This window comes from Chiroxiphia lanceolata, chromosome 1 (genome assembly GCF_009829145.1).
Source record: "Chiroxiphia lanceolata isolate bChiLan1 chromosome 1, bChiLan1.pri, whole genome shotgun sequence".
Classification (NCBI taxonomy): domain Eukaryota; kingdom Metazoa; phylum Chordata; class Aves; order Passeriformes; family Pipridae; genus Chiroxiphia; species Chiroxiphia lanceolata.
Window position 1 is genome coordinate 141,401,693 of NC_045637.1, and position 27,031 is coordinate 141,428,723.

The 27,031-nt window shown below is 38.4% G+C and overlaps 1 protein-coding gene across 2 annotated transcripts in view; it reads right to left on the reverse strand.

Annotated features, from left to right (window-relative positions):
* ITGB1 (integrin subunit beta 1) overlaps positions 1-27,031 on the reverse strand; it is a 44,236-nt gene that overhangs the window by 16,188 nt on the left and 1,017 nt on the right. For both annotated transcript variants that reach the window (XM_032689316.1, XM_032689320.1), the window contains exons 2-9: positions 8,234-8,303; positions 7,904-7,989; positions 6,177-6,399; positions 4,186-4,356; positions 3,636-3,874; positions 2,203-2,358; positions 1,158-1,253; positions 219-308 (exon numbers count right to left, since the gene is read on the reverse strand). In XM_032689316.1, coding sequence (XP_032545207.1) covers positions 219-308; positions 1,158-1,253; positions 2,203-2,358; positions 3,636-3,874; positions 4,186-4,356; positions 6,177-6,399; positions 7,904-7,989; positions 8,234-8,303 — 1,131 coding nt within the window. The remainder of the gene's footprint in view (positions 1-218; positions 309-1,157; positions 1,254-2,202; positions 2,359-3,635; positions 3,875-4,185; positions 4,357-6,176; positions 6,400-7,903; positions 7,990-8,233; positions 8,304-27,031) is intronic.

The following is a 27,031-nucleotide window of genomic DNA, read 5'->3' on the forward strand; positions in this document are numbered from 1 at the left end:
TTCTTTCTACTGTCATTTTAAATGACTTTAAGAGTGTATCTTTCAAGTCATCTAAGCTCTTATTGTCATAGAGTCTGAATATCTAATGTGGTTTTACAGCAGTGGGGCATATTTATAGTGTAGTACACCAACTAATCCACTCTGGAGTCTGCTTGAAAAACTCATAACAATTTAGGAGCAAGGAAAATTAATACATCCCAAATAAAATCTGAACTTACATTGTATGCATCAATGATCAGCTGAATCACATTGCTGGAGTTTGAAGACAATGTTCCCACTGCTGATTTTGGTATCAGATTTTTCAGTTCCTTTCAACATTTGCAAAAGCAGAAGGAAAATTACAGTCTTACTAGCAAACAAAGTATAATTTGTAGTATAAATGGTGATATAATGTGTTAGTGGATTAACTAGTCAAGATCAAGTACTTCAAAAAACAAAGCTACAGTGTTGCCAGAGATCATCAAGATTTTTCAGGTTATACACAGCACTACCTGCATAAACAAATACCCAGCCCTTTCTTCTCCTTTGAATTTTCATGCTAAATTTGGTAACAGAATACTAAGACCTTTTCTTGCACAAGTTTACCACATACAACATGTCTCCAACCACACCTGGAGTACATTAAAGATAGGAAGGTATCTCTTTCCAACAGAAAAAGAAAAAACTTACAATTTGAATACACTTTAAACAAAGGCCCCCAAACCAAAAAACCACCTTGTTAGGTAAAAACAAGGAAAAATATGCATCTCCTTTACACAGTCATTTCCTATTGCACAATCACATCCAGCCATTTAGTTAATTTTAAACATCAGGAATATAAATAGACCACAAGGGACAAAACATGTTCTTTCATAAGAGTGTCTCTTGATTCAGTGTCCACACCCTTCTCAGCTATTTTGCTGTAAAAATGTTCACAAAAATTAGCACTGCAAATGTGCTCTCCACTCCCTCCTACCTGTAAAGTCTGAAGAGTGGCAAGGAGAAAGGGTACTCTTTCCCTGGATATTACACACACAGTCATTTTTGATGTGAACAAGTAAAAAATGGCTCAATAATAAAAATATGAGTAGCAAAATATTACTTACATATCACTTACTTCCACAATTATTTTTATTTAAAATAAAGCAATTTCAATGACTTCAGAGCAATTTCTTTACCTTATAGACTGCCTGAAACTCTTCAGTAACAGCAAAGATTGTCTGAATATTGTTCTCACTAAGTTTCTGTACCAGATGAGCAATAGAGGGATAATCCTATAAAAATCAAGCATAAAATGCAATTCAAATTTGGGACACACTGCCAGAAAACAATCAGAAATACTGTGACATCATAAATACAAATAATCTTTAGAAATATACTCCTAACCAGCCAGCTTATGTCACAGTCCTAAAGCAAAACAACCTCTGAAAACAAACAGGCACTGATTCCACATATGCCCCATGAAGATAGGTGTTTCTTGACAGTGACATTATCCTATTTCCTGCCATACAAAGTCTCCAAGTTAAATCCTTAATCTCAATGTTCTCAGAAAATTACCTTCAGTAGTTTTCCATATGACTTATCTCCCTGAAAACCACTACCTTTTGCACTGCTTCATAAAGAAAAGATGAAATAAAACTGAATTAATTTTAGGGTTTTATTGAACAATATTCACTTCAAGTTAAGAATATACGAACACACAAACTTTGTAAAGCTTATTGTATTCACCCCATCCAGTAAATATTTTTTCCACCTTTTGTCTGATCTACTTATCAATAAACACAGGCAATACTAACAATATTTTTACCGTAAACTTTGCATCATAAAATTTCAAGTAATCTTAAAAAAACTGTCCAAACTGCTGTTTTACAGTAGTAAAATATTCTAAACACAAAGACTAGTGAAACGGTAAAATAATGGGACACAGCCGTCGCAATTATCCTACAGTGGATATGTAGGATTATTAGTTATCAAAAAGGTTAAAATCCAACAGCACAAATCATAGTGTGAAAGTTGCCATCTCTTGAAATTTTCCAGTTAAGACTGGATTAGTTCCTGCACATTTGCTTTAGTTAAGCTAAAATCACTTCATGTAATATAGAGGTAAACAGGTAAAGTTCATAAGATGTAGTGGTTTGAAACTGTATCAGATGACCTAATGAGGTTTTTGAGCTTAAGCATCACAAAATACTAATTTCCCTAGAAGACGAGATTAAGACTTACGTAGTAGTGGCTCATTGTGTACACGTTATTTTCCAGATGACATTTCCCATCATTTGGTAAAACAATTCCACCAAGTTTACCATCTCCTGCAAAGTGAAATCCAGCATCCGTGGAAAACACTAGTAGCCTTGTAACATTCCTCCAGCCAATTTGTTCCTTGGGAAAAAACACAAATGGATTTTTGGTATTTTGTACCAACTTATTTTACAGCATTGGGGGCCAACACTTGAGAGATAAATGCATGAAAAAGTAGACAGACTTAAGAGAAGCCCCACTGCACAAGTATCACCCTGGAAAACATTAATTCACGCAAACCTTGAGAGCACTTGCATTTAATTAAATGTCTGCTCCGAAACATCTGCCGCAGCTTTTTCATCAAAGGCAAGAAACGCTTTTTGTGACAGACTTTGATCTGTTCAGTTCTCACTAGAGCATCTGAAGAGCGAGAGGGTTTTAGAAATCAGGCACATCAGTCCAGCTCTTTAATGCCAAGTCCACTCCTGTGCCACAGCCACGCAGCCTGAGCACAGGGAATGCTGGTGAGCAGCACTGCTGCAGTCTGGACTGCCCAACATCACCAGGTTTTGCCAACCTAATGCAGATTTGTACCCAGCACAGTGCTTGCCATAGGACTGTCCCATGAGCATCCTGGCCCACAGCTGCAGGGCCTAATTCTGTAACCTGTCCTTCCCTATTTTTTTTAAATTATTCCGTGGAGCTGAAGCCCTAACTAATTGAAGGAGAGAAGACCGTGTAAAAGTGTCATATAATACCAGTTATCACCAAAAAAATCTAGAAGGCTTACCATTAACACTGCACTTTTAAAACAAGACTCCAGATTGTTTCAGGAGGTCTCCAGTCCGTTGCTCAACAGCAAAAATAATACGGTAACAAAGCAATAAACTTGGATATTGATTTTTTGGGAGTCTGTTTTGTACGGGAGCATAGAATAGTCTGTCAAGGCTACACAAACATCAAAGAATCTTCACATCTTCAAAAATAAATAATAAAGCTTTCCATCTACTTCTGAGAAATCAGTAGAAGTTATAATAAACCAAATTTCTGCAACCACAATTACAAGAAGCTTAGAGACCTTTGAAATAATCTGAGAATAGCTGCTTACTCAGGATTTCACACACTTTTAAGTAGAACTTGACTTTTCTCCTACAGCAAACTTTAAAAAAAATTGTCTTGGGAACACATCTATTTGCTGTCAACATGACTTCTGTTCGGCACTTTCACATTTTCCAGTTTCATTCATTTACTAGAGCTCTCCACAAAAGCCAAACACAGGTATCCATGCAGCTTGTCTCCTCTATCCTGTCTTGTTCATGTGAGATAACATGTTCCAACATCAGCCACCACAAAACACTAAGGTTGTATTCAAATAATTTCATCTAACAGAGCAGTAAAAAAAAGTAACACACACTTACCCCACAAACTGCAACCTGCATTATTGCATCAAATCCACCTTCAGGAGAATCTAAATTTCCAGAAATGTGCTGTTTGCTTACAAGTTCATTGAATTTGTTTCCTTCACTGGTAAGGCTGAGCACATTTTTATAGCTAAATGGACTTGTACAGTTCTGGTCACCTGTACAAGGATTTCTGAGTTTGGCTGGTGTTGTACTGATATAAGGCATCACAGTTTTCTCCACGAAAGAGCCAAATCCTAAGAAGGAACAATAAAATCTCTGTAAGTTGAAGAATGAAAGTCTCATATTATGACACAACAGAATTCAAATACATTATAGCTGAGCTAGCATTAGAAATAGCTCTCATACTTGTTTATGTTCCACTCTCTCCACCAAAACTAAGTACTCTTTAAGTTGTTCAACAGGTTCTATGTATTAGAACATCTCACGTAATAGTGCTAAGTTGGAAAAAAAAATTACTCTTCGTATACAATCATGTGAAAAACATCAGGAAGGAAACTTGGGGGTTTTAATTATTATTTTTTTAGAATAGGCAAATCTTTCTTACCAATTCGAAAATCTGAGGTTATTTTTTCCATTTCGAACATCAGAGCTGTTCCAAGACTTTTCACATTCTCTAAGTCATCCTTCATAGAATAAGAGAGATCCATCAAATAATAAAGGTCAATGGGGTAGTCTTCAGCTCTCTTAAATTTCAATGAAAATGTCTGGGGTTCCCCTGTTTCAGAGATTAAACAACAAATAGAAACCATTAATAATTCCACAACTGCACTGACAAAAAAAATCCTTTCTAAGAAAAGGCTTGGAAGCACTTATGAAGTTTTAATTTTCTCTGATTAATTAAAATGCTTAACATCAAATTATGATGAAGAAAATGTCAAGAAGTGTTTCTTTCCCATGTTCAACTTCATATTTCCAAGATACTTTATCTCCCCATACAAAATACTAGCCTGCCAAAAATCAAGCCTCAGGTAGTTGCTGCAATTTCAAATCTTCACACTTGCAATCATTTTAACAAGGTTCCTGTGAGATCTAATAGCACAAATTTTCAACACCTATTTTCATCCGCGATGACTCCAAAAGTTCTCAGTTAAAAAACCACATTGTTTAAATAGGTTTACACAAGAAAAATCAGTTCTGGAGGGAACACTGCAAGTTACTTTGCACCACCAGGCTGAGAGCGCAGAAATGTGACTGAGAGAATGCCAAATTACTCTTTGTTGTGATTGTAAGCCCAGACCCAGCATTTTACCAACAGAAGCACATAGTCTCATTCTGACGTTGAAAGACAGTGCAGAAAAATTGCACACACATACCACACACCCCCTTCCTTGGGAAATGGAAAAGTATTCTATATGAAGTAAGGAACAGAATTTCTAGTTTCTTCCCCCTGCTCCCTTCAGTCACTGAACTGCTGCTGCTGCTGCTTAAGTTCACTTAATAATTAGGAAACATTTGCTTAACAAAAAAACAACCACCAAAACCTATTTAGATTTTCATTTAAAAGAGCCTGCACAGAAAGCAAGTATCCCCCTCTGCCAGTACACAGTCCCTCATCAGAGAACTTATACCAACAGAAGTGCTTATAAACAGAGTAATAATCTTTTGAGTAATTATACTCTGGTTGCCCAGGTCCCTGGCATGTTCTGATAAAGAAAATTCAGCGTCAACAGAGAAATAATAATTTGGTTTAAAGTGAAAAAGTTCACATTAGAAATAAACAGGGGCAATACCAAAACTGTAAATAACTTTCATTTCTTTCCTCTCCTCATCACGCTGAGCTGCTTCACAATCACCTTCCACTTACTAATGCAACCACCACTAAGCAGCTGACCCCAAGCACAGGCACTTACTCCAGGGAAATACAAGGCAGCTATTCAACGTGTCTACAGTACCTAAGAACTCTCCTTAAGGACAATCTCAATTGTGTTCAAGAACTGTGATCCACCAGTCCTGTTCCTCCCAACCCCTGCCATTTGCATGAAAGTTGCCTTTAGGGGATAGAAATGGTACACATCTACTTTATTTTCATTACTGTAGTCCTGTGTCCACATCTTTAGCCTCTGGAAAGTATTTTACACAGCAATCCAAAAATCTTGCTGCATAGCTACACAACCCTTCCATTCAGACACACAGACTTCAGGCAGCAGCAGTACTTCAAGCAAAAGGAAATGCTCTCATAACTTCTCTAAGTTTTTGCTCACTGCTCTACTTTCATTCTAAGAAACCACACTGAAGAAAAACAACTACAGAATACTAAAAGCAAAACAATTTTACCTTTATGATCCACGTATCAGTCCATGCTGTATCAATTTTCTCCTAAGAACTATTGGGAACAAGTAATGATATCTTTCATAAAAATCAAACAGTATTTGAAGTATCTAAACACCTGGAGCTGATCTGAATAGCTCTGCTATCAATTCAGGTTATCTGAGCAATAGTAATTTCTGTAACAAAATGGTTACACACTCAAATCAAAAAATGCAGATGTGGTGGTGGCAGAGAGAGAGACTGAGACTAGAACGAAACTGTCCTTACCGACTCTTAGTTGCAGTACTAATTTTTGTGGCTGGATCTGTGTAATGGCTTCTGGTTTCAGCTTCTCTGCAGCACCTTTCTTACGATTCGTTACTTCTCTGTTTTCGAGCACCTGTTTGCTACCTCTGGGATTTTCTATATCTTCCAGAGGACAGCCTTTACTCTTTAGTGCTGCCAAGTCATCACAGCGGGCAGATGTTGGCTCTCCTTCTTGCAAAAAGTCCTAGAAAACACAGGCAAAAGAGTATCAAGTTTACAGCTATGTGCAATTTGTTGCACTCTACCCACAGTAACTCTTTACACAATGACTCCATATTTTTTTCCCCGAAGTTTAGTAATAAAACACACAGTCCTGAAATGTATTAAATGACACATCAGTGATTACTATTTAGTCCAGGAATTTGATTCTACTTATACTTATCTGTGTGTAAATAAGATGAAAGAAAAAAATAAAATGCAATGTCACCTCCATCACATGCAGGACATCTATTTAAATTGGCTGCTCTAAAAGTGACAGCAGGTGGAAAAGGCTTTCATCTTCACAGTCATCAATAACGTGAATCCACTCGTACAGCCTGCTTGGCAACTACCCTCCCTTTTAACTCTTTCTTTTTTAATTAAAGATTACGTAAGGGTAGATTGGTATTCTACAACAAAATAATGGCCACATGCTGACAGAGCAGGGCAAAGACAGACAACTCTTATTCTGGGGAAGTTCAATCTGAAAGTAAGATCCATAAGCAAAACCAATTGGTAACTTTGTTCTGAACAACAAATTACCTCAAACATAAAAAAAGCCCTTAACCTCAAAGATAAATACATAAGGCTTCTAAATGAGATACTTGGCAATTCTGATTCTGCCCCCTCCCAAATATGCATATAAATAAATGTATCTTAATGCTTGTTAGTTCTTGATGACAAAGATCTACAAGGAATCTGATAGCTCAAGACCAAATTTTAAAGTTAGTCAGTTTAATTAATTGTTGAAAGTTTACAAGCTGGTTTGGGGGATAGTAAGTAGGTATTATAAGGAAATAAATATACATTATTATCTCCTAAAAAGAAACAGGAATATTTCTCAGTTTTCAATAACAAACCAAAGAAAAACTACAGAAAGCATTTTCTTCTGTTTCTAACCTGAAGAAGATACTTCACCATACACTGGTTAAGTCACACAAATTCAGATCACCTTATATTTTGTAATTTCCTGAACTTAATTTTTACTAACATAAGAAAGTACTCTTTTTGTTTCATACTGAAACAAACCACCCACCCACACAAACCAATCTCCTACCCCTCAAGTCTACCAATAACAGAAAACTAAAATTTGAACATCTTTCTTTTATAAAAAATCCCCTTCAATCTCTTCCCCCACTCCACCTACATCTGTCTAAAGTTAGTTCTTACTCTAATGTTACTGGAAGAATATAATTAAGCATACCCAGACATATTCCATGTAGGAACATTTTAAGTAACTATGAAGATGGCCTGTAGGGTCTGTATACCCTGAAGATTTGGAAAACGAGAAGTGAACACATTGTGAAAAGCATTTATACTCAAATCAGGACATTGGGAAAATCACAGTATCTGATTTTTTAAGTACGAATAACTATCAAATTGAGTAGCTAGGGGGAACTATTAGTAAAGAAAACAGACATTTCTATACAGTTAAACTAGTTACTAAAATTTGAAACCTCAAACCATAAAAGAAATTTTGCAACACTTACTGTTTTTTTACACCAACCACAGTTTGGTCCTGCTTGTATACATTCACCACACGATTTTGCATTAGCTTTTATGCAGTCGCTTCCACCTGGCAAGGAACACAAATCGGTCACTTCACTTATAAAAAGGTGTTAACAATGGAATTTTACTTTGTTTCATTCTGGCTTTGTAAACTAAGTTCTAACTACCAACAGGTTATTAACATGAGATAGGACTGACCTACTGCCATTAGCATTTGTCTAATGAGGATATATCTATCTACATAAATAACTGCTAATCAGATGCAGTTTTAAAGCAGCATTAAACTACTGCAGTGTAATCAAGTGACTCACCTTGCTGAGCAAATCCATTCCATATCAAGCAACAGAGGACCCCAGCATATGTGAACAATTTTAAAGTAGTCTGAAACACAAAACCAGAAAACCAAATTGTATGATTTATTGTAATGACTAAGTACCAAAAAGAAAACAAAAAATTGCGTGAAATTGCAGACATGTAACTGTGTTTCAGAGGAGACAAGGAACACGGAGCAGATGCAAATCAAATTATCTTAGATGTACCAGCTGGACATGTTTGTGGGCTACACTGTATTCAGAAGACATGAAACAGGGTAGCTTCTTAAATTACTTGGAAATACTTTGAAATATTCTTATGCTAGGTAAATCAGCAAGCTATGAGAAATTGGGAAATGCTATTCAGCTGGGGGGGGAAGAACTCAGACCAGTCTTTTAACATCTTATAAAAAAATGTTTATGCTCTGGACATTATCAGAGAAATACTTCTAAATAAAGACACCACAGAAATACAAGATGGAAACAGAGCTCCTATATTCAAATCTCTAAGATAAATACCAAGGCCCTTTCCAAAGCATTTTCCTCAGAATTCAAAGGGCATTTTACAGCTTAACTTTGCACTTTATACTACAAACCAGAAATTTTCTCTCACAATAGACACCGTAAAGCAGCCTTGATATAAAATCTGCCCCTTTTTTTTTTCTTTAGACAACAGAAAATTAATGGATACCATCCATATCAAAGAAAAAAGACTCTATCCTTTGTTCAGTGCTATAAATATTAATGAAAGTCTGGCAGGAAAAATACCTACATCAAAACTATATAATCTACGTGCTTTATGAAACAAGATTTGAATACTTATAAACTATTGACTTGTCATTTTCCCTAACTAGTTGAGAGACTTCACTTAATACTGCAGAGGATTAAGTTCTAAAACAGGTTTCAAGTAGACCATTTTTTTTGAAATTTTCTTCTACTCTAATAGTGGGTAGTCAGCCAGGGTCAGTTATCACATCTTTTAAATTTTGGTAGTATTTTAAATTCTATTCCTCTTTTGCTCATCGTAAGAATTCTGAGAACTTGGACAGTAGCTGCCAGTTTCCTTGGTCATCCTAAAATGTTATTGCTAATTAAAGCCTTTCCAGTCATCCTGGAAACAATATTCTTAATAACTTTTTGTTCTAAAAAATATCTTGCAATATAGCCAAGGAAAAGTGAATTTGGCAGACCCTTCAAAAACTAACGTCATTTTTCTAGAAGATGTACTATTTTTCATATAACTTAGCAACAAAGTGGGCAATGCTTAAATTAGTACAGTAGTTGAGCTTTGGTTTTCCCACACGGATCTAGGGTTGTAACATAGTTGTTATTTTGCACATCCAGCCAGACCTAAGGGAGAAGGGATGGCTGCTGATGGAGGAAGTTTTAAACAGAAGCCAACCCTTTGCTAACAAATTGTATCCAACAACAGTTCATGTTTTTCTGATAAATCATTTTGGCCCGCTCTTCAGTGGATGCTGCAGTGAGAGGGCAGGCAGTGGTGTTTAGACTCAGGAGAATTAAGAGAATATGCTGTGCAATGGTTCTGCTGGATGTTATGCATAAGCATATAAGAAATTATTGATAATAAAACCCCCAATGTTTGAACTGTGAATATATTATATCTTACTTAACTTTTGAACATTACCTATGGCACATATGTAACTCCAGTTTTTCCCACCGCCCATTGCTGCAGAGGTGATCACTCATTTGCAAAAACTCTGTTAAGCCTCCTCTATAAGTGATCACCTAAATTCAACTTGTGCAACTACGAATGTCAATCAGAGGGTAACCGTGACCAACAAATGTGAGTAGGTGGAACACAGAACAAGGGACTGAACCAAAGCTTAGGAAAGACAGTGGTTACATGGTGTGGGAGCTCACCTACTGGACCAGGAGTCTAGAGGGCAAGGCCTTACCAGGCTGATCAACCTTTAGGTTCCTTCTTTCCTGGTTTTATGGTAGGTATGTTCTCTGTTCAGCAAACCTTACTTCCATCAAGTGAAAGGATATTTTGTTACTTGAGAAGCAGTTTTGCTTTAAGTACAGCCCAGAACGGGGTGGGCTTTTCAGAGAAAAAGAAACCCAAAGCTGCTGGCATCAGTTTAGTACCGTCCTTTCTGTTAGCCAAAACGAGAAAATTATAAACAGTTCACCTTTTTAGGGCAGACTAACAGCGGAAGCACAGCAAGTCCACACAGACTATATAAATAAGTCAGCAAAGATGTGACACAGTGCTAAAACTATGATTAAGACCATTTGGAAGAGAAACGTTCCAGTGGAAATGCATCCGCATGATGAATGTAGTTCTGGGCACAGATTCCCTGTAAAGTTAACAAGGAAAATGTCCTTTTCCATATATGGCTAAGCCAATGCCTCTCCCAGAGCGAGCGCCTGCCCTCCGACACACGCGAGCTCTCTCGCTTCCTTCGCCTCTGTGGCTTAACAGCTTATCCAGCTGCTGAGTTTTGGAAAAACTCGAGTAGAGATTTGCTCATTTGGATTCAGTTCTGATTGTTCTTCAATGCAAGCAAAGCGATGCACATCCCCAGCCTGCAAACCTCCTCCTGGCCTCTGCAGCAGCCCGGTCCCAGAGGTGTCAAACGCATTCCCCGCAAGTCACCAGACAGCACCACGAATTGCTCTGTTGGAGATTTTTCCATTAAGGGAATAAACCCAAACAAATAACTCCTAACTACACCAGACAACTAGAGGAAGCCTTTGGAAATCCTTGGAACTCAACTTTGTGTCAGTATTCAACCACAGATGACAGGCACAGAAAAATAACCCCAATGTTACAAGAAATAAATTAATGTTTTTGTGCAACATTTAACTATTTTCTATTATAATTGTTCTCCCCTTTTTTAAGTCATTGAAAAATATTCCAGAATCCTTGAAAAAGTAATTTTTTTCCTCCCTGAAAAAAGCAGCTCAAAGCTTACAGAAAGTAAGCTTGCCAAGAACTGAAATCTCTTTAACAACTATATCACCAGTTGGATTCTTTTTAAAAGGCTGCAAATGGTGTGCTGTTGAAAAACTGATCTTCAAATTGTTTCTGCACATTTGTGAACCATACTTTGTATTTGTTAAATATTTTAGGAAAACAAATATGGACATAACCTTGAATGCTTGGACTCCTTGCTTTCCATGTTGGTTTTTTTTTTTACTGTCTTGACAAACAGCAATGCTTGAAGAAAATTTTTTATTTATAAAACCAGCTTTGATGGACATCTCTGGAGCTTTTAATTTGAAATGAAAGACTCATTAAGTGACAACAGGAAAAAGGAAGGATTATTCCTCCATGGAATTTTGAATTTGCAAATCAAACATTTAGAACCTTTGTATTCTGCTAATCATCAAGATATTTAGACATTAAGTTTACTACTCCACAGTACAAAAGCCTTTTGCAGCTTTTTAAATTTATTTATTAGAACTGCAATAGAATCTCTGCTATTGAAAATTAACTGGGCAAACAGGATGAAGAAAAAAAGATAAGAGTTAGAGACACATTTATTCCTTTGAAATTAAATACTGATGGCTACGCTGCCCTCCTCTTATCATCCTCCACCTCAGCACTTCACTCTACCTGACACAGGCCACAGTTTATACTGATGATTAAGCCACTCCTCATGTGACGCTGTAATCCAGCATCCACCAAGCCAATGGAAGCAAAGCAAAACACCACAATCTGCCCCTATTGCATACTGAATCGTGCCTTACTGCAAAGTTTTCTACTTTGCAACACATGCAAAGCAGAAAATTTCTACATGCAACCACACTTCAGACCACGAGGGAGACACCTAAGTGTGCAGTAAGAGCTGAGCTGATGAGCAGATGCCACCTTTCTGAGGCCATAACCAGCCAGCCAGCTTACTCACATGCCCACACACCACTCTAATTACACTTACAAACCTAGAAATGAATATACAACTCACACTTTTGGACTAGCATTCGTGCTTCCTGCAGACTGACACCTCTTTGCATCAGCTGTGTTTCCACGGAATCAAATCTTCATTCAGAAACGCTGTACGGAATTGATTCCTCTTAGAGCTGAGATTATATTTACAGCCACTTTCATGTAGTATATGGATGGAAAGTCACTTCAGAGAGCTGCCTCATCTTCCTTGTTGATTCCTTGTGAATCAACATCCTGGTTGATTATTCTTACTACTTTCCTTTCTGACCAATGCCAGCATTAGTGTAGCCACCAAGGAGTGCTGGAGCAAAGAAAAGATCTGGCCGAAACACTAATCCAACAAAGAAAATGTCTTGCTTCTGCCCCCTGGGTTCAAAAACACTTGTCCTGGCATGGCCGACGTGGTGAGATGAGGATGGAGAAAAAGACAATTTGGGGGGATGGGGGGGCAAAAGGAGGAGCAAAAGATCCTGCTTCCCAGCCTCAGCCTGTGGTTGTGTGCTGGACTACACTGGTCACGCAGCCAAGCCCCCACCCCCAGGCATGAAGGCTCTGGTTAAAAAAAGAGCAGGAAGAGACATGTTTCTAAAATAAGCAGAATTAAATAGTCTCTCGAGACGCCTGCTTCAGGACTTGATGGCTACCCTGCTAAATAAGGTCCCTCTTCTCTTGCCTCACTCCAGAAGGTTTCCTGGTGGTAGCTGAGGGCCATGCTTTTCAGTGCGAATTTTATGGACTGGCAAGATGAATCCCATTCACATTTCAGAAAAAAACGGGAAAAAGAATGGACTGGAGAAACCAAACCACCCTAGTGACATTGGACATCAATTACACAGATACTACAAACCTCTAGCAACGACCTGTAAGTACCCTTGACAGCAGAACTCCCCAAACACACGTCATTAATTACAATCCCGAATTTGCCTGGACATGCAACAATTTCAAACATATCTCCTTGTGCAACTATTCACTGCAAAGAAGCAATGTGTTGAAAAAGAAAGTGGTAAAATGGTATCTTGCTGCTCTGTCTTGAGAGATGTATATTGCTCAGAAAGGCATGGCATAAAAAAATTAAAGTGTTTTACACCAAGGAGTTACTTTCATTTAGAACTTCCAAGTTTGTGGTGCAGACTTTCCAACAAATTTTAAAATGGTAATCCTTCATTGGTGACCTTCACAGCTATCTTACTTAATTAATCAGTGTTACTGTAATATTGAATTATAGATGGAATACAGTGTTTGCACAGCAAATTCCAGGACCACCGTTAAGAAACTACTTGATGCATTCTTCATTACGCAAATGGATATCTGGGATAAACACTGATGGTTGAATTGCCAGAAATTTTAATCAAAGAACCAAAACCTTAACTCAGCCTGCAAAACTATTTGTTCCCTGGATGTGGACCAGCCCCATGATGGCTACTCTTCACAGAGGCCCAACTTCTACCTTGCATCATCAGAGATGAGCTAGCAGTGTAACCCCATGTAGGAGAAATGAACTTCATGGGAACAGTCAAGACGGACAACTTAAGTCCAGTCTCAAGAGCAGGACTTTGCAGCATTCCAGTCCAAATTGGAATGCTACAAGTAAGCCTTCCTTCAATAGCCAACTACCAGCCTACTGACAGCAAGGCTCATCAAGACCACAATGTTCTTTCTCGTCCTGGCAACTTCACAGACGTTAAAGCAGGTTTTGAACTGCTTGCAATAATATGGAAAGAATGGGATGTTGACCCAGATTAGAGCAAAATAAAAAATTCTTTAGCACTGAAATAGGTTTTACACAAAAAATGCAGCACATCAAGAGTGCTTACTCAAAATGTTTCCTGAGAAAGCTTCAGCTACCATGACGCTACAGCCTAAAAGAAACAACAGTATTTCACACTGGACCTTATTTCTCTCTGTCAGTTATTACCTCTAAGTTAATGGAAAAAAACAAGCATAGTCTCCAAATACTCATGAAAAGCACTTCCATAACCACTCTGTTTTAGAGGGCCATCATATATCAAAATAATATATAATAAAGATCTTAAGTTTTTATTACAAGAGAGTTAAAATCTACAGAAAACTGACTTTCTGCTTAGGTTAGGGAGACTATCTCCTCCATTCCAGTACAGTTATCTGAGGTCATCTGCTGTAATTAGTGTACGTCACTGGTTAGTTCAGAAGATTCTCCTGCAGGCTGGGAGTCCAAAAAGAGATGAGAATACACATTTCTGCATGCCTGATCCATGAGAAAACATCTCACAGTTCTTCAAGTTTGGCATGGAAACTATTGTGCCTTGGTCCAGTGCTTAGTAAAGTGGACAAACATACAGAGTAACAAAACTGGTTTGCTAATATTCTCAGTTATACTACATTATTACCCATACTTTATTCATACAGCTCTAAAAAATTTGCCAAGAAAACAAGTAGCTTAAATTTCACAAAAAAGACCAGATTCAGTGGGAAAAATCAGTAAGTGTTAGGTTCTAAAATAGACTTGTGGATCTTGCTGACATCTCAGCATGGGCGCCTGCATCACATGGCCTCTTCAGTTGAATACATGAAAATACTCATGTAAAAGTACAAGGCCACAGCTCATGAGAACAGATCTGGAAGGCTGTTCATGGTATTAGCTTGTGTCCCCAGAGTATGGGGGGTTTGTTAGTTTATATAGGACACAGCTGCTTCCAGACAGAACCATTAACTTCACAAGCACTCACACCACTTGACCATATTATTGCTCTTATAGAGAATTTACTGGTATTTTTTTCTGGATTTCACAGGAGCCCTCAACTTACTGACAGTTCTAAATAGCGGATTGAAAAGCAATTGGGTATTTTCATGAAAAGTATTTTTTGGTCTTGATTTGAATTACTGAGTGGAAACAAATCTGCCCAAGTTTGGTGCCTGGCTGCAGGGAATGGGGGTGGGGAAGGAGATTTTTCTTGATGGAAGGCATACATTTCCTCTATAATCAGAAAAAACAGTGGTACTGATTACAGAACAACTGCAGATGATAAAGTTTACTGCTATCTGACATCTCTCCACCTTAAGATAAAAAGTGGTAGATCCAGTTAGGACACAATTCGCACGACAGAAGGTGGTAATGGATCCCAGATATTTTACAGTACTGAGGCATACACAGGAAGTAAGATAACTGGGCTAAAGTCTCTCCTCAGCCCCAAAGGGTTTGCATTCATATTTCCTGGGAATGCTCTATCATTCTACAGGATATACTAGAAAGAGCAATCTCCACTTCTTTTATTAAACCAAGGCTGCTACAAAGAATGAAAGGCACAGAGACAGAAAATGAGCTGATAGCTTTGTCTCTTGTTTATCTACTGAAGCACTCATACGGTGGGAGGTGGAAGAAAGATATAAGTGGGGTCCCAGATCCTGTTCCCTGTAATATATACAGATTTACAGCATATTGTTCATGCATACAAACAAAGAGAGTCTTGGGATCATGATTTGGAGCATGAATTTTATTTCTTTCTCACCAAATACCCTAACCTGTACGAAAGTAAAGGGAAAGAGATGTATGTTCACACTCAGACACAGAAGAGAGCCTGAACTGCAAATCTCCTGATCATGGATGACTACCCTGACTAGTGCACACTGAGCTGAAATCCCTCTCTAAACACAGACCCGACCAATCTGAACTATACGGACTTGTCTAGGGACTTAAAGTGAATACCTATCCTCCAACAAGGAACTAAAGGCAGCCAGGTAGCTTCTGGAAAATCAGGAGAAACCAACAGAATGTAGACTTTTAGGATACATTACATGCCATGTTTTATTTCAGTGTACTTTTACCTGCATTTCACTGCATTTTTGTAACTGTTTTCATTATCAAAATCCATTGATAATTTTACTTAACGACAAACTCCTGCAATCCTGCAAACCTAAATAATACTCATCACAAGCAAAAACAAGTTCCACAGCAAATTGTAAAGAATACTAGTACTGCTGAAGCCCACTCCATTTATTCACAGCTGGAAGGGACCCACAGGGATCACTGAAGTCCAGCTCCTGGCCCTGCACAGGACAGCCCCAAATATAACACCGTGATCTGTCTTTTCATAACATATTTCTACTTCAGAAGCCACACATGTCCAGACACACTGACAATGGTGACAGAAGGTAAAAGAATGAGAAAAGATGCACAGGGGCGACATGAAGATACTGCTACTGACAAAGCTGTCTAGTCAGCAAACCCCAAGTGCAACCTTGATCTCTTCCCTTTGTTCTCGTGACTTTTGGAGAGCACTGTGGTGCAGACAGGACTAACATTGGTTACTTAGCACCACTTTTGAAGGAGGGACCTTATTTCAAAAGTGTATTTACACACCACCCTGCACAGATGGTTCATAATTCATGACTTGACCTCCGTAGCACTACCATACCCCAAATAATTATTAATTTAAGAGCTCCACTTTGCTGTATTATCCATCCTTGTCCCTGGGTAGGTGCTAAAGCAAAGAGACTATTTGCATAACGTTCTCATGGTCTGTTGAATCATAATTTGAAGCCTAGATTCTACAGTTTAGGAGTTGTTTTGGAAAGCATCTTGATGCTTGAAAGGCAGGTAGTACTTAGACATAGCTCATGTGAACAAACAATCTGTGTACGATCACCACATATAGGAAACTGTTTAGAAGCCAAGTGAGGTGCTCCTTCTTGTAAGAAAAATATTCTTTTTTCCACCAAAGCTTATGTAACTATTTTTCCCAGGCAGTTATCCACAGACTGCAATTTATAGCTTAAACTCTGACAACTCTATTTTGGAAAACTAGACTAACAAACAGGTGTACTGTGCTTAATATTCAACATTAAATTAGGAGAGAAATACAACTCCATATTCTCCAGTAGAGCACTCAGAAGCCTGCAGCTACATCTAACTAAAACACCAGCAATGTGCTTTAGCTCTTGGTTACCTATAACTTATAACTAGCTTAAACTAAAACATTTATATCTTTTTTCCTGAAAATCCAGTTTGCAGCTACTTGCTACTCTACACTTCGCAAACTACTGTGCTTATGAAATCCCATGTGGGTGCATCCTGCCCACAGAAAGCTGGGATTCCTACAAGGACTTTATGAAGCTCTATGAATTTTAAGCAAGGACAAAACAATCAAATCTGTACATATGCTGCTTGTGCTGGTGTGCAAGCACCTTGCAAAGGCAGCACCTCTCCAACACTAAACCACTAACACACCAAGCCCACGGGTACCGACCGATACTGTGGTTGAAAGTGTTTTCTGCATTATAGCACTTTAATACATGCAGACCTAAACAGCTTCCTCTTTAAGGATAAATATATGATGAGTATGTGTCACTAACAAAAACATGTAATTTTTTTCCCCTTAACGCTGTCGCTGTCGAATATATCCACTTTTCATGCTCTTTCCAACAGAAGTTTCCAATAGTTTGAGTACTTCACAGCCTTACAGACTCCAAGCATATTGTCTCCACAAATTTGTAAGAATTATCATTGTACCCAATCTCACTGTTATCAGTAGCCATTTTTCCATAACAAATATTTCAGGATTTTCAGTATCACAAGCACCTCTTTACCCAACTGTGATTAGAACAGAGAAAAAAAAAAAATCTCTGATGTTTCACTACTTTTCAAAAGTTTTTAGAACCGTCAGCCCTTTTTGCTATAATAATTTAATTTCTTCTCTTGCTTAAATGCGGCACCTTTTTTTGGCGAGAAAAAGTGTGATTTGAATATTTAGCTTGCTTACATAGGTCTTGCCAGTCTGCAAGACTTCTTGGCTAAGTTTAGCAGTTCCATCACAAACAGATTACAATTAGGAATGCCACATAATGATTTAAGCCATTCTAGTATAAAACACGTGTGTCTGTTCCTTGTGATGGTTTTAAATTCCCTCACACTCTGCACCACTTACTGCTTCCATAAAGAGATTATTTAATTTTGTGCAACTTAAACCTCACGTTTATCCACACAGGGGCAAACGAAAAGTTTAGTTAAGCATATAAATATAGCTCTTACACAGCTGACTGTAACTGATGCTTCCGAGGCTGTACTGCCTCCATGACTGTCACAACATCTGGCTAAACTTACTTTAATCCAAGCTTTTTTTTAAAGGAAAAGCAGAACAGAGGCTTGTATGTTCTTAAGTAAAAAGCTAGAGAATTTCAGTTAATACAATGTCTTGCTCATCTATTTCTTTAAGAGCAAACAGTTGCAAATGTCTCACTGGCTATTGTTGCAGGTACTGCAGGAAGCCAGAAGCTGGCACACCACAAAGAGCAAACTCAGCGGAAACCCGTCCGTCTGTCGTTGCAGGGCAGTGTTCACCCACCAGGAGCTATCATTAACACTCAGGGTATAGTTTCAGCAACCAAAACCAAGATGAGTTAACTGCTGCTGAAAGGAACAGCAGTGCTACAGCATCTCCAAAAAAGCAACCTCTGACCCTGCACTCCCACTCATAGACCTTCCCCACTACTATCCCGAGTCAGGTCAGCTTGGACCTTGAGTCATCCCATTTCCCTCCACGTCAAAAGCCACTTTCTGTAAGTGTCTGCAAAAACCAGACCTCCACATGGACAGAGGAGTGCTGAGGAAACAGCTCCTATGAAGGGGTAGGTGGCTGTCGGACTGACTACTTTTCAAAATTACACCAGGCTCTTTGCTGCTAAACCAGCCTAAATTCAGGCTGTCACGGGCCAACCTTCCTTCCCTGCTGACCTTGGATGAATTGCTTATGAACGCTCTGTAACACAGCCAGCCAGTTTGGGGAACTATGATGATTTTATTTTTACAGATTATTAGAATAAATTAGTTGGCAAAAAAAATTAGGACAAGCGGAGAATAAAATACTGAAGGTTTTTATTTTGTTGTTGTTTGTTCATATTTTAATTCAGGATTTGAACGGCAAGTACACAGAGTAATGTTTACAGATGGGACCCAAATATTTAATTGCAGGTTTTTAAAAAGATTCACTATATATTCACTTTTTGCGATATATTCACTATTCAAACACCATTTAGAATGCGACTTGCACGAAACAACTCTTATCCTCAATGTTCTTTTAATGTCAGGGAAATGTCCAGAAAAATGAACATGCAGAAATAATAAAAATCTGATCATCCCACAGAACTACATACAGCCTTCTAAATCTGTATCTATCTATGAGATTTTTAATATACATTTAATTCTCTCTATATTTAATTTTCCATATGCATGTTATATATTTTTATATATATATAACTAACGATGACTATTAATTCAGTGGCAGTGATAATTGGCTAGGCAGAAGCACACAGTAAAACAAACAGTGGACTGTTTATCCAGACATATCACAAAGTACTTTATAAAACACAGTCCTTGCCTGAACAATCTGCCTATTCATATACTTCTGCTGCTTTCCAGAGCAGGATTTTAAGCCTGGAGTCCACAGGCTGCTTCTAAGAGCACTGCAAAAGATAATAAAAGATAAGGTTTCTCAAAGTAGCCAAGTAGGTGTGCACAGCAGAGACAGCTCAGCTTCTCCAGGCCCTAAAATTCCCCGCTTCGCACCCTTCATCTATCTCGTGCCAACTGTGGTCGATACTTTCACCTCTAAACTGCGGCAGTGGAACAAGCTGAGCAATAACTCCTTGCTGAGTTATTTCTCACCTGATCTAGCAAGCTAAGATGGATTACTCAAGTCAGAAGAGCACTAAAAGTGGCATGAACAGATGCTGTGAGGTTCCACAGCAGTTTATGACAACTGATCTCTGGACTGCCACAGTGCCACGCTCTCTTGCTGTGAACTGCACATTTTCCTGTTCCTTGTAAAGCACATGGTCACTCTGATGAAACAGCTGATCTAGATGAAAATTAGTTTTTTGCCAAGCTATTTTTCAACCAGAACAGCTATTTCCATGACTTAATGAACATTCTTATGACTTCCACTGTTGGTGCAGATGGTGCAAGAAGGATGGCAAAACTGTGCAGCTACAGGCAGGAGGGACAGTTAAGACGTACATTGGTATAAATTGCTGCAGAGCCATGTTCCTACGAAAACAAAACACATATTTAGTAGAATTCATGGTTCAAAGGCTATTGGAACATTTCACGAAATATGAAATTCAGGTAAATTTGCAAACCACTTGTCTACTGTGGAGTTTTGAGTTATCACTAATGAATGAGCTCTGTTTTTTTTTTTTTAAACTCTGCAGAGACATAGTATCAAAATTGCTTCCAGCTACAAGCAAATCTTAATCATATTAAATATGGACATTATTCATTTAGAAAGTGAAACTGCATAGGCAATTATGCACCAAAAAGAAGCAGTATCTGTGCAAGCTCTTTTATTACTATCCAAACACTCTCCAGATTGGTCAGCTGGCAGTGGTAAAAATGCTGACAGGAATCTTACACAGTATAATTACTCCTTAATCTAGAAGTTGAGTTTTTCTCTGAAACTGGAGATATCTGCAACAAGGCTATGTAACATGAAAAGTTATGTGAACAACATCTGTAGTGGAGGAAGATAACACACACATAGAAAAAAATGTTTATCGCTGTTTATCGATTTTCTTACTGATTTTAAACAACCTATAGCCGATATGTACAATACATTCTTCCAAAAAAGGAAATTTGCTGTTTCCTTTTTTATGCTCAAGTCCACACACAGGAAAAATTACACTGAAATTCTTCAACACTAATTTCCCATGCAAATTTGTATTTGCATACAAGTGACAAAAACAACACAAAAAAATATTCCCCGCCTTTGAACTGCACAGTAAAGGCAAAGAACAAATGCTATCTTCTAAAATGTTACACTTACAGATGTTTTGGAAATGCACATAGGTTATATTCACACCCAACTGAAAGACAGATCTTTCATCTATTCTGACACAAACCCAGCAAACTTGTATTTTGTGCAGATGGGCTACAGTGTGCCTTCCAGCACTGGGACAATCTTTAGCTAGCACCAGAAAGCGAGCACAGTAACGTACACTAAATACAACCTTGCAAAAGCACAAATGGAACCTACGAGAAGTTAATTCCTGACGTTATCCTATGCCCACTAAAACCAATTTCCTAATGCACAAGAAAATAAAATATTAGTGTAATAAGAAAAAAACCACAGCCAGAACACACTGGCAGCACATCAACCTTGCTTACCCTAGCCAATCTTGTGGAAGATGCTAGCAAAGATTTCCTCGTTTCTCCTTTTCATTATCAGAAGAGGGAGCATTTCACTTGCTAACTGGACAGCACAAAGTCTTCAGCCACTCCACTATCAAAGATGTGGTATAAGAAGTCATCCTGATGCAAAATTTAATCCAAATTTAATGATAACCAACTACTAAAATGTATCACCTTTTAAAGCCTGGGAGAGTGCTTTTTTTTTAACATCAAAAAGATTACATTCTTTTGTATTTATCTCCACTTCAAAAATAGGCTTTCCTTTTAGCTGTACTCATCTTCACACAAACCCCCTTTCACCCAAGATCTGGAAAACCAGATAGCTGAGGGTCTAGGCAGAACTTGGATGTTGCCCAATCTGGTACTTAAGCAACTGAATTTGCAGAGCATGCTGCCAAGCTACTACAATGCCAGGTCCTTCAGATGACCTCCTATGGTCCCCAATATGCTCCTGACGCTCTGGTTATCCCACCACTCATTGGGAGAGCATCCTGTGATCTTCTGCTTTCCAGCAGATCACTCCCAGCAGGTCCTACCAGCCTGCAAAGACCCAGAGCAGGTGAAGACAGATCACAGGGCTTCGTAAAGCAGCTGCACAAGAGACAGACACGGCTCTCGGTGCCAACGCCCAAGGGTAGCACCACATTAGGGCACATTAAACTACAATTCCACCAAAGAAAGTTAAGAAACCCTAGAATGACAGCTTACCCTCCTTTTCCCTTTGCAGAATGGCCTCCTCATCCTTATTTGAATACTTACTTCAATGTCAAGATTATGCCAAACTAAATGTCCCAGTCTCAGGTGTATTTTTCAAACAGGGATGAAGTACACATTAATATCCAAGATACCACCTCTGAATCACATTAGCACCACTTCCTAAGTGAAATACTGACACCTCCTAAATTAATCTAATACAATTATTTTTCTTCTCTTTTAGATAACCACAAATCAGTCATCTTTGAATGAGGGTTAAGTTCAGTGTTTCAGTTCAACTCAATATATAATTACTGTTTTTCATTCTACCACAAAGGATGAGAAAAGAAGAAAGCTTTCTCTTTTTCCGTTCAGCTTCCACATCTAAAGTGCTTTTACTTGCGCATCTATAAAGGTAAAAAATTTGTTAATAGCCACAGTAGAAAATTAACTACATGTAAGTACTTCTAAGTAGTACACAGAAATCATAGTTTAAACCAACAAGAACTCATATAAACAACAGCCCTCCTTCCTGCTTATGCCCTAGGATGTACCAATAACAGAACTTAAAAAACTGAGTCAAAACTACGACTAAGATAAGCATAAGTAAGTGATCTCATAGAAAACACAAATCAGAAATAAGTGAACTACAAATACGAAGCCAATCATTTGAGGGAGCAAATACTGATATTAGGTATTGTATATGTTACACTTTACGAGCATTTTAAGAAGAATCTGTGCTTAAATATGGTCTTACAGATTAGAATTTTAGAGAAACCAGCTATAAACAGAAAACTAATGATTTATTGGCAGAACATGAGAACTGCATTAATTTATCAGATACACAAAATATTTTTCGGTGGTAAAAAGGAATGAAAAGAACAGTGAGAAAACATCAGTATCTTCTTAGCTCTTACTAGCAAAAACAAACTTAAGATTCCAGCCTCAACTTTGTTACTCAAAACTTTCCCCTCCAATAAAAACCACAAGAATACTGATGGTATTTTGCTGCTGCTGTTGGAAAAAAAAAAAAAAAGCACATGAAACTGCTTTTAAGACAGAAAGCATGTTTCATAACCCATTTCACAGCAGACTGTAAAGAGAAATGAGAAAGATACAGTAAAAAAAAAATTCACTAATACATTAAAGAGAGACTTTGCTCAGTGACATCCCAAAGAGGATTACAGGTTAGGTAGGAATTTTATCACCTTTCCCAAAAGAAAATATTAATATTTTAGTCTCATCAGGCTAATGTCCCTACCATGTGCTTGGTTATGTACAAATTTTGTACTACATTAGTGACTTTACCATCTCTCTGAACATCTTCAATCTGTTAATGGCAGAATACAATGGTCTAGGAACCTCACTAACCACTCTGATTTGTTTAAGAATAGAAAAGTAAGGGAAGGTGGTGGTTATTACAAAAATACAGGATGTTCAATAACAACATTCTGCTAAAGAGAGCACCCTTAGTACTGAAAAGACAACCAACTCCTTAGTGATGTATAGTGAGGTGCCCAGTGTCTCATTTTTCATTCACAGAAGTCAGAGCTTTCTGTGTGGCATTCCCAACAGAAGCTATTCAGCAAGTCTACACACATCTTAAATTGGGCCAGAAACTCACACAGCTAAAGCACGTGACAATTTCTTACAATGAAGACATATATACTTTTCACTGGTACTTTCACTAATCCAAGTGGTGGGAGAAAAGAAAGTTTAGAGAACAGTCATAAATTTACTCTGATTTACAGTTGTAGATGTTTAGGTTACTGGACCACACCTAGGCAGGACAAATAAGAAAAGAAAAAAAAAAAAAGAACTAAAATTTTTCTTCCCATTTGTGGGTAAACACAAAAATGGCTTTGTAGCTACCCCAGAAACTCCATAACCACAACAACCGACAAATACTGGTCAATATTGTGGTCTAACTGTGGTTACCCCATGACAAGTAACATCATCTTTCTCAGAATGTTGGCAACAGAATACACCACAGAGCAGAGTAACACGGAGCAAGGAGGAACTATACAGAAAAAAGGAGATGGTATCATAAATGACAATATTCTTCAGCTAACCAAAAAATTTCAATTTTCTGACACAATAGCATTAAATCAGATGCAGATATTGCCAATATCTGTCCAGGAGACAGAGCTGCAGAATTTGTTCATGAATCTCTGACACTTCCTTTTGAAAAGCAAAGAAACATCCTCCTCAGAAACAACAGCTAACTCTCCCCAACACAAAAAACTTGTTTTCTTGTATAACTTTGAGATGCACGTGTTTGTCTAAAAAACATCCACGCACACATATAGCACAGCAGCAGCCTGAAAAATCTTGAGTCCTCTAAGCAGCAATGCTAAAACTGCCAGGGAAAATGCTACTACTGGTACGTGACTTCAAAGCAAGGCGAGTAGAGCGAGTGGGAACAATTTGTAGAATCAGCAATACAAAAACAGACGGGAGATGAGAGGTAGGAAAACACAGACCTAACTCTGAATTTTCTACTGCTAGGAGACAGGCAATTTTCTACAGGGCACAGAATATAGCAGATGACTTAAAAATCTAGTCACAGGGGAATAGTACACATACTAGCAAGTACTTTTTAATGACACTTCCAAAATAAATCTAACTACATACTGCCTTAATTACATTTTTAAGATTTATTTAATTTATGTAATTGCTTTATGAGCTCTACCAATAGGTCCCGAGAAGCTTAAAAGGAAAAGGAAAAAAAGAAAAAAAAGGCACTCCCAACAAGGATTGCCTCTCAGAGGGCTGACTGAAGCTCCTAAGAATTAAAAGGATGCCAAGGGGATCGGTCATTCTAAAAAAAAGATGGAAAAAATAAATCACTTGAAGTTCTAGTAGAGCAAGTAAAGCAGAATAGGTTCTGCTACTGTGCAGTCTGGATTCTGATTTTTCTGGATCTGTTTAATCAGTATCTCTTCAAAAGTGCCACATAAGGTGTCATGAGCAATCTTAAAGCTAGTGATTAATACTGATTAGGAAAATCCTTGCCTGCTTTAAATTAATTTTTGCTATGTCTCACTGATTATACTAGCCTCTCTTAAATGGAAGGGGTACAAAACGCATTTGGAAAGGAGTGAGCAGGAAGAGGATGGTCAGGTATACCAACGGCCAGCAAAGCTCCATCCAGACTCCCCCCCTCAAAACCCACTCCGTTGTGCCATGTAATGGGTGCAACTATCAGAGAACAGAAGGTAGCACAGCTCAGCACCCACTCCCTGCACGAGCAGAGGCTGCACCAGGATCACGGGCAGGTCCGCACTGAAGAAGCCCAGGCACCTGGATCGCGTGCAGGAGAGCAGCAGCAGGAACTCGGCATGTCTGCCCACTAGAAAGAAAGAGAGCGGGGATGGAATCTGTTCCAGAACTACAGCCTTTGCTGATGGCTTGCAAAAAGGGTCTCATCAGGAGGAGGCACTTAACAGCCTGTTTAGCTGCAGTCCTGCTGCAGTAGCTTGTTTCTGAAGGCCACGTTACCAAGAGCCACAGCCAGCCAGGAAGCCTGTAGCAGGCTGATGAGAGGCTGGGAGAACCACAAGTTAAGTGTGCATCACATCACTCAACTAAATCAAGACTGGGTGGAAAGGTAGGCATGACAACTATTTACAAACTAAAGAGTACTCATACCAGTGGCAGCGAGGGAATTATATTCAGGGCAAGGGAGACCATAGCACGTGTCCACCCCATGTGTGCATGGCTCTCCCCAAGTCTGCCTTTATGCTACCCAAGTTATCTACTTCCTGAGCTGCTGCAACAGCAAACAAGCTTTTTTCAAATCCCTAAGAGAGGTATAGAGAGGATGGTTAAGAGCAGAGGAATGAAATAATGAATCAGGAAGAAAGAACAGCAGGAAAAGTTTCCGGAGAATTTGTTTTCAGCTTTGGGAATCACTTCCCAAAGGAAGTGGTAGAAGACTAACCACTTGAGTCACTTAAAACTCAAGACAAAACACTAGAATTCTGCACTTAAATCAGAATTTCATGTATATTCTAAAGAAATGAGCATCCCTCCTATTCACTTCTTAACAAGGGTGGGCATCACTGGGAACATGGCATGGCACAGATCAGCTGACTGAACGTACAGAGCTCCCTGGCTGCACACACAAAGAACACCAGAGTTTTAACTGTTGACAATTAATTTTTAAATAAATCTGGATCATTTATCATATGGGTGGCAAACAGATACAGCACTTACCAGCTCCAACTTTGATTAAGGTAAGATTTAATTCTGCATGCCTGTCAGCTTTGCACCTTTCAGATGAAACATCTTTGAAAAGGACAAAAGTTGAAGGTGTTCACATCCTAAACTTGTCTCATCTTGCCAACTTATTGCCAGTGGCTCACTGTTTTTGCAACCCTTATAAATATAGCCCTAGGCAGGCTTGCAAAATGCTACTTAATCATTTGCCAGAGGCAAGTTATACTTTTTGTGACAGGAGAATGAATCATCAGTTTCATCACTGGCATGGATGTGGACAATGAATGTCTTCACTACTTTTAAAGTCTTGTTTAATTTAGTCTAATTTACATCTTTCTAGTAGCACAATACTTCCTAATTGTTCCTCATGCTGCCAGCATCACCTAGCAAACGATTAATGTGCCAGGAGTAGACATTATCTAAATCTGTTTTCACATATGTAAAGTTCTGCTCCATTTCAACACTTTAGCACACAAGCAGTACTAGCCATGAGTGGTTCTATGAATCTGAATGGAGACAATCCTTACTCCTGAAGGTTTGTGTATCTTGGCATGAACAAGACTGCAGCACCAATGGCAAGTCTACCAGAAAAATCAACATTTTCACCCAACAGGTATGTGCACATGTGTTGGCATGAATGGACTGCCGTATTATGTCACGGACAAATGCAGAAGGAACCATAAGCAGTTCAACTTTTTTTCATAAACAGTCACGAAGACTACCTGATGAATCTAACAGACAGTCAGACACTTATTCCATAAGACAAAGACATCTGACATGGGCTAAACAATGAGTCAGAAAAAATTTCCTA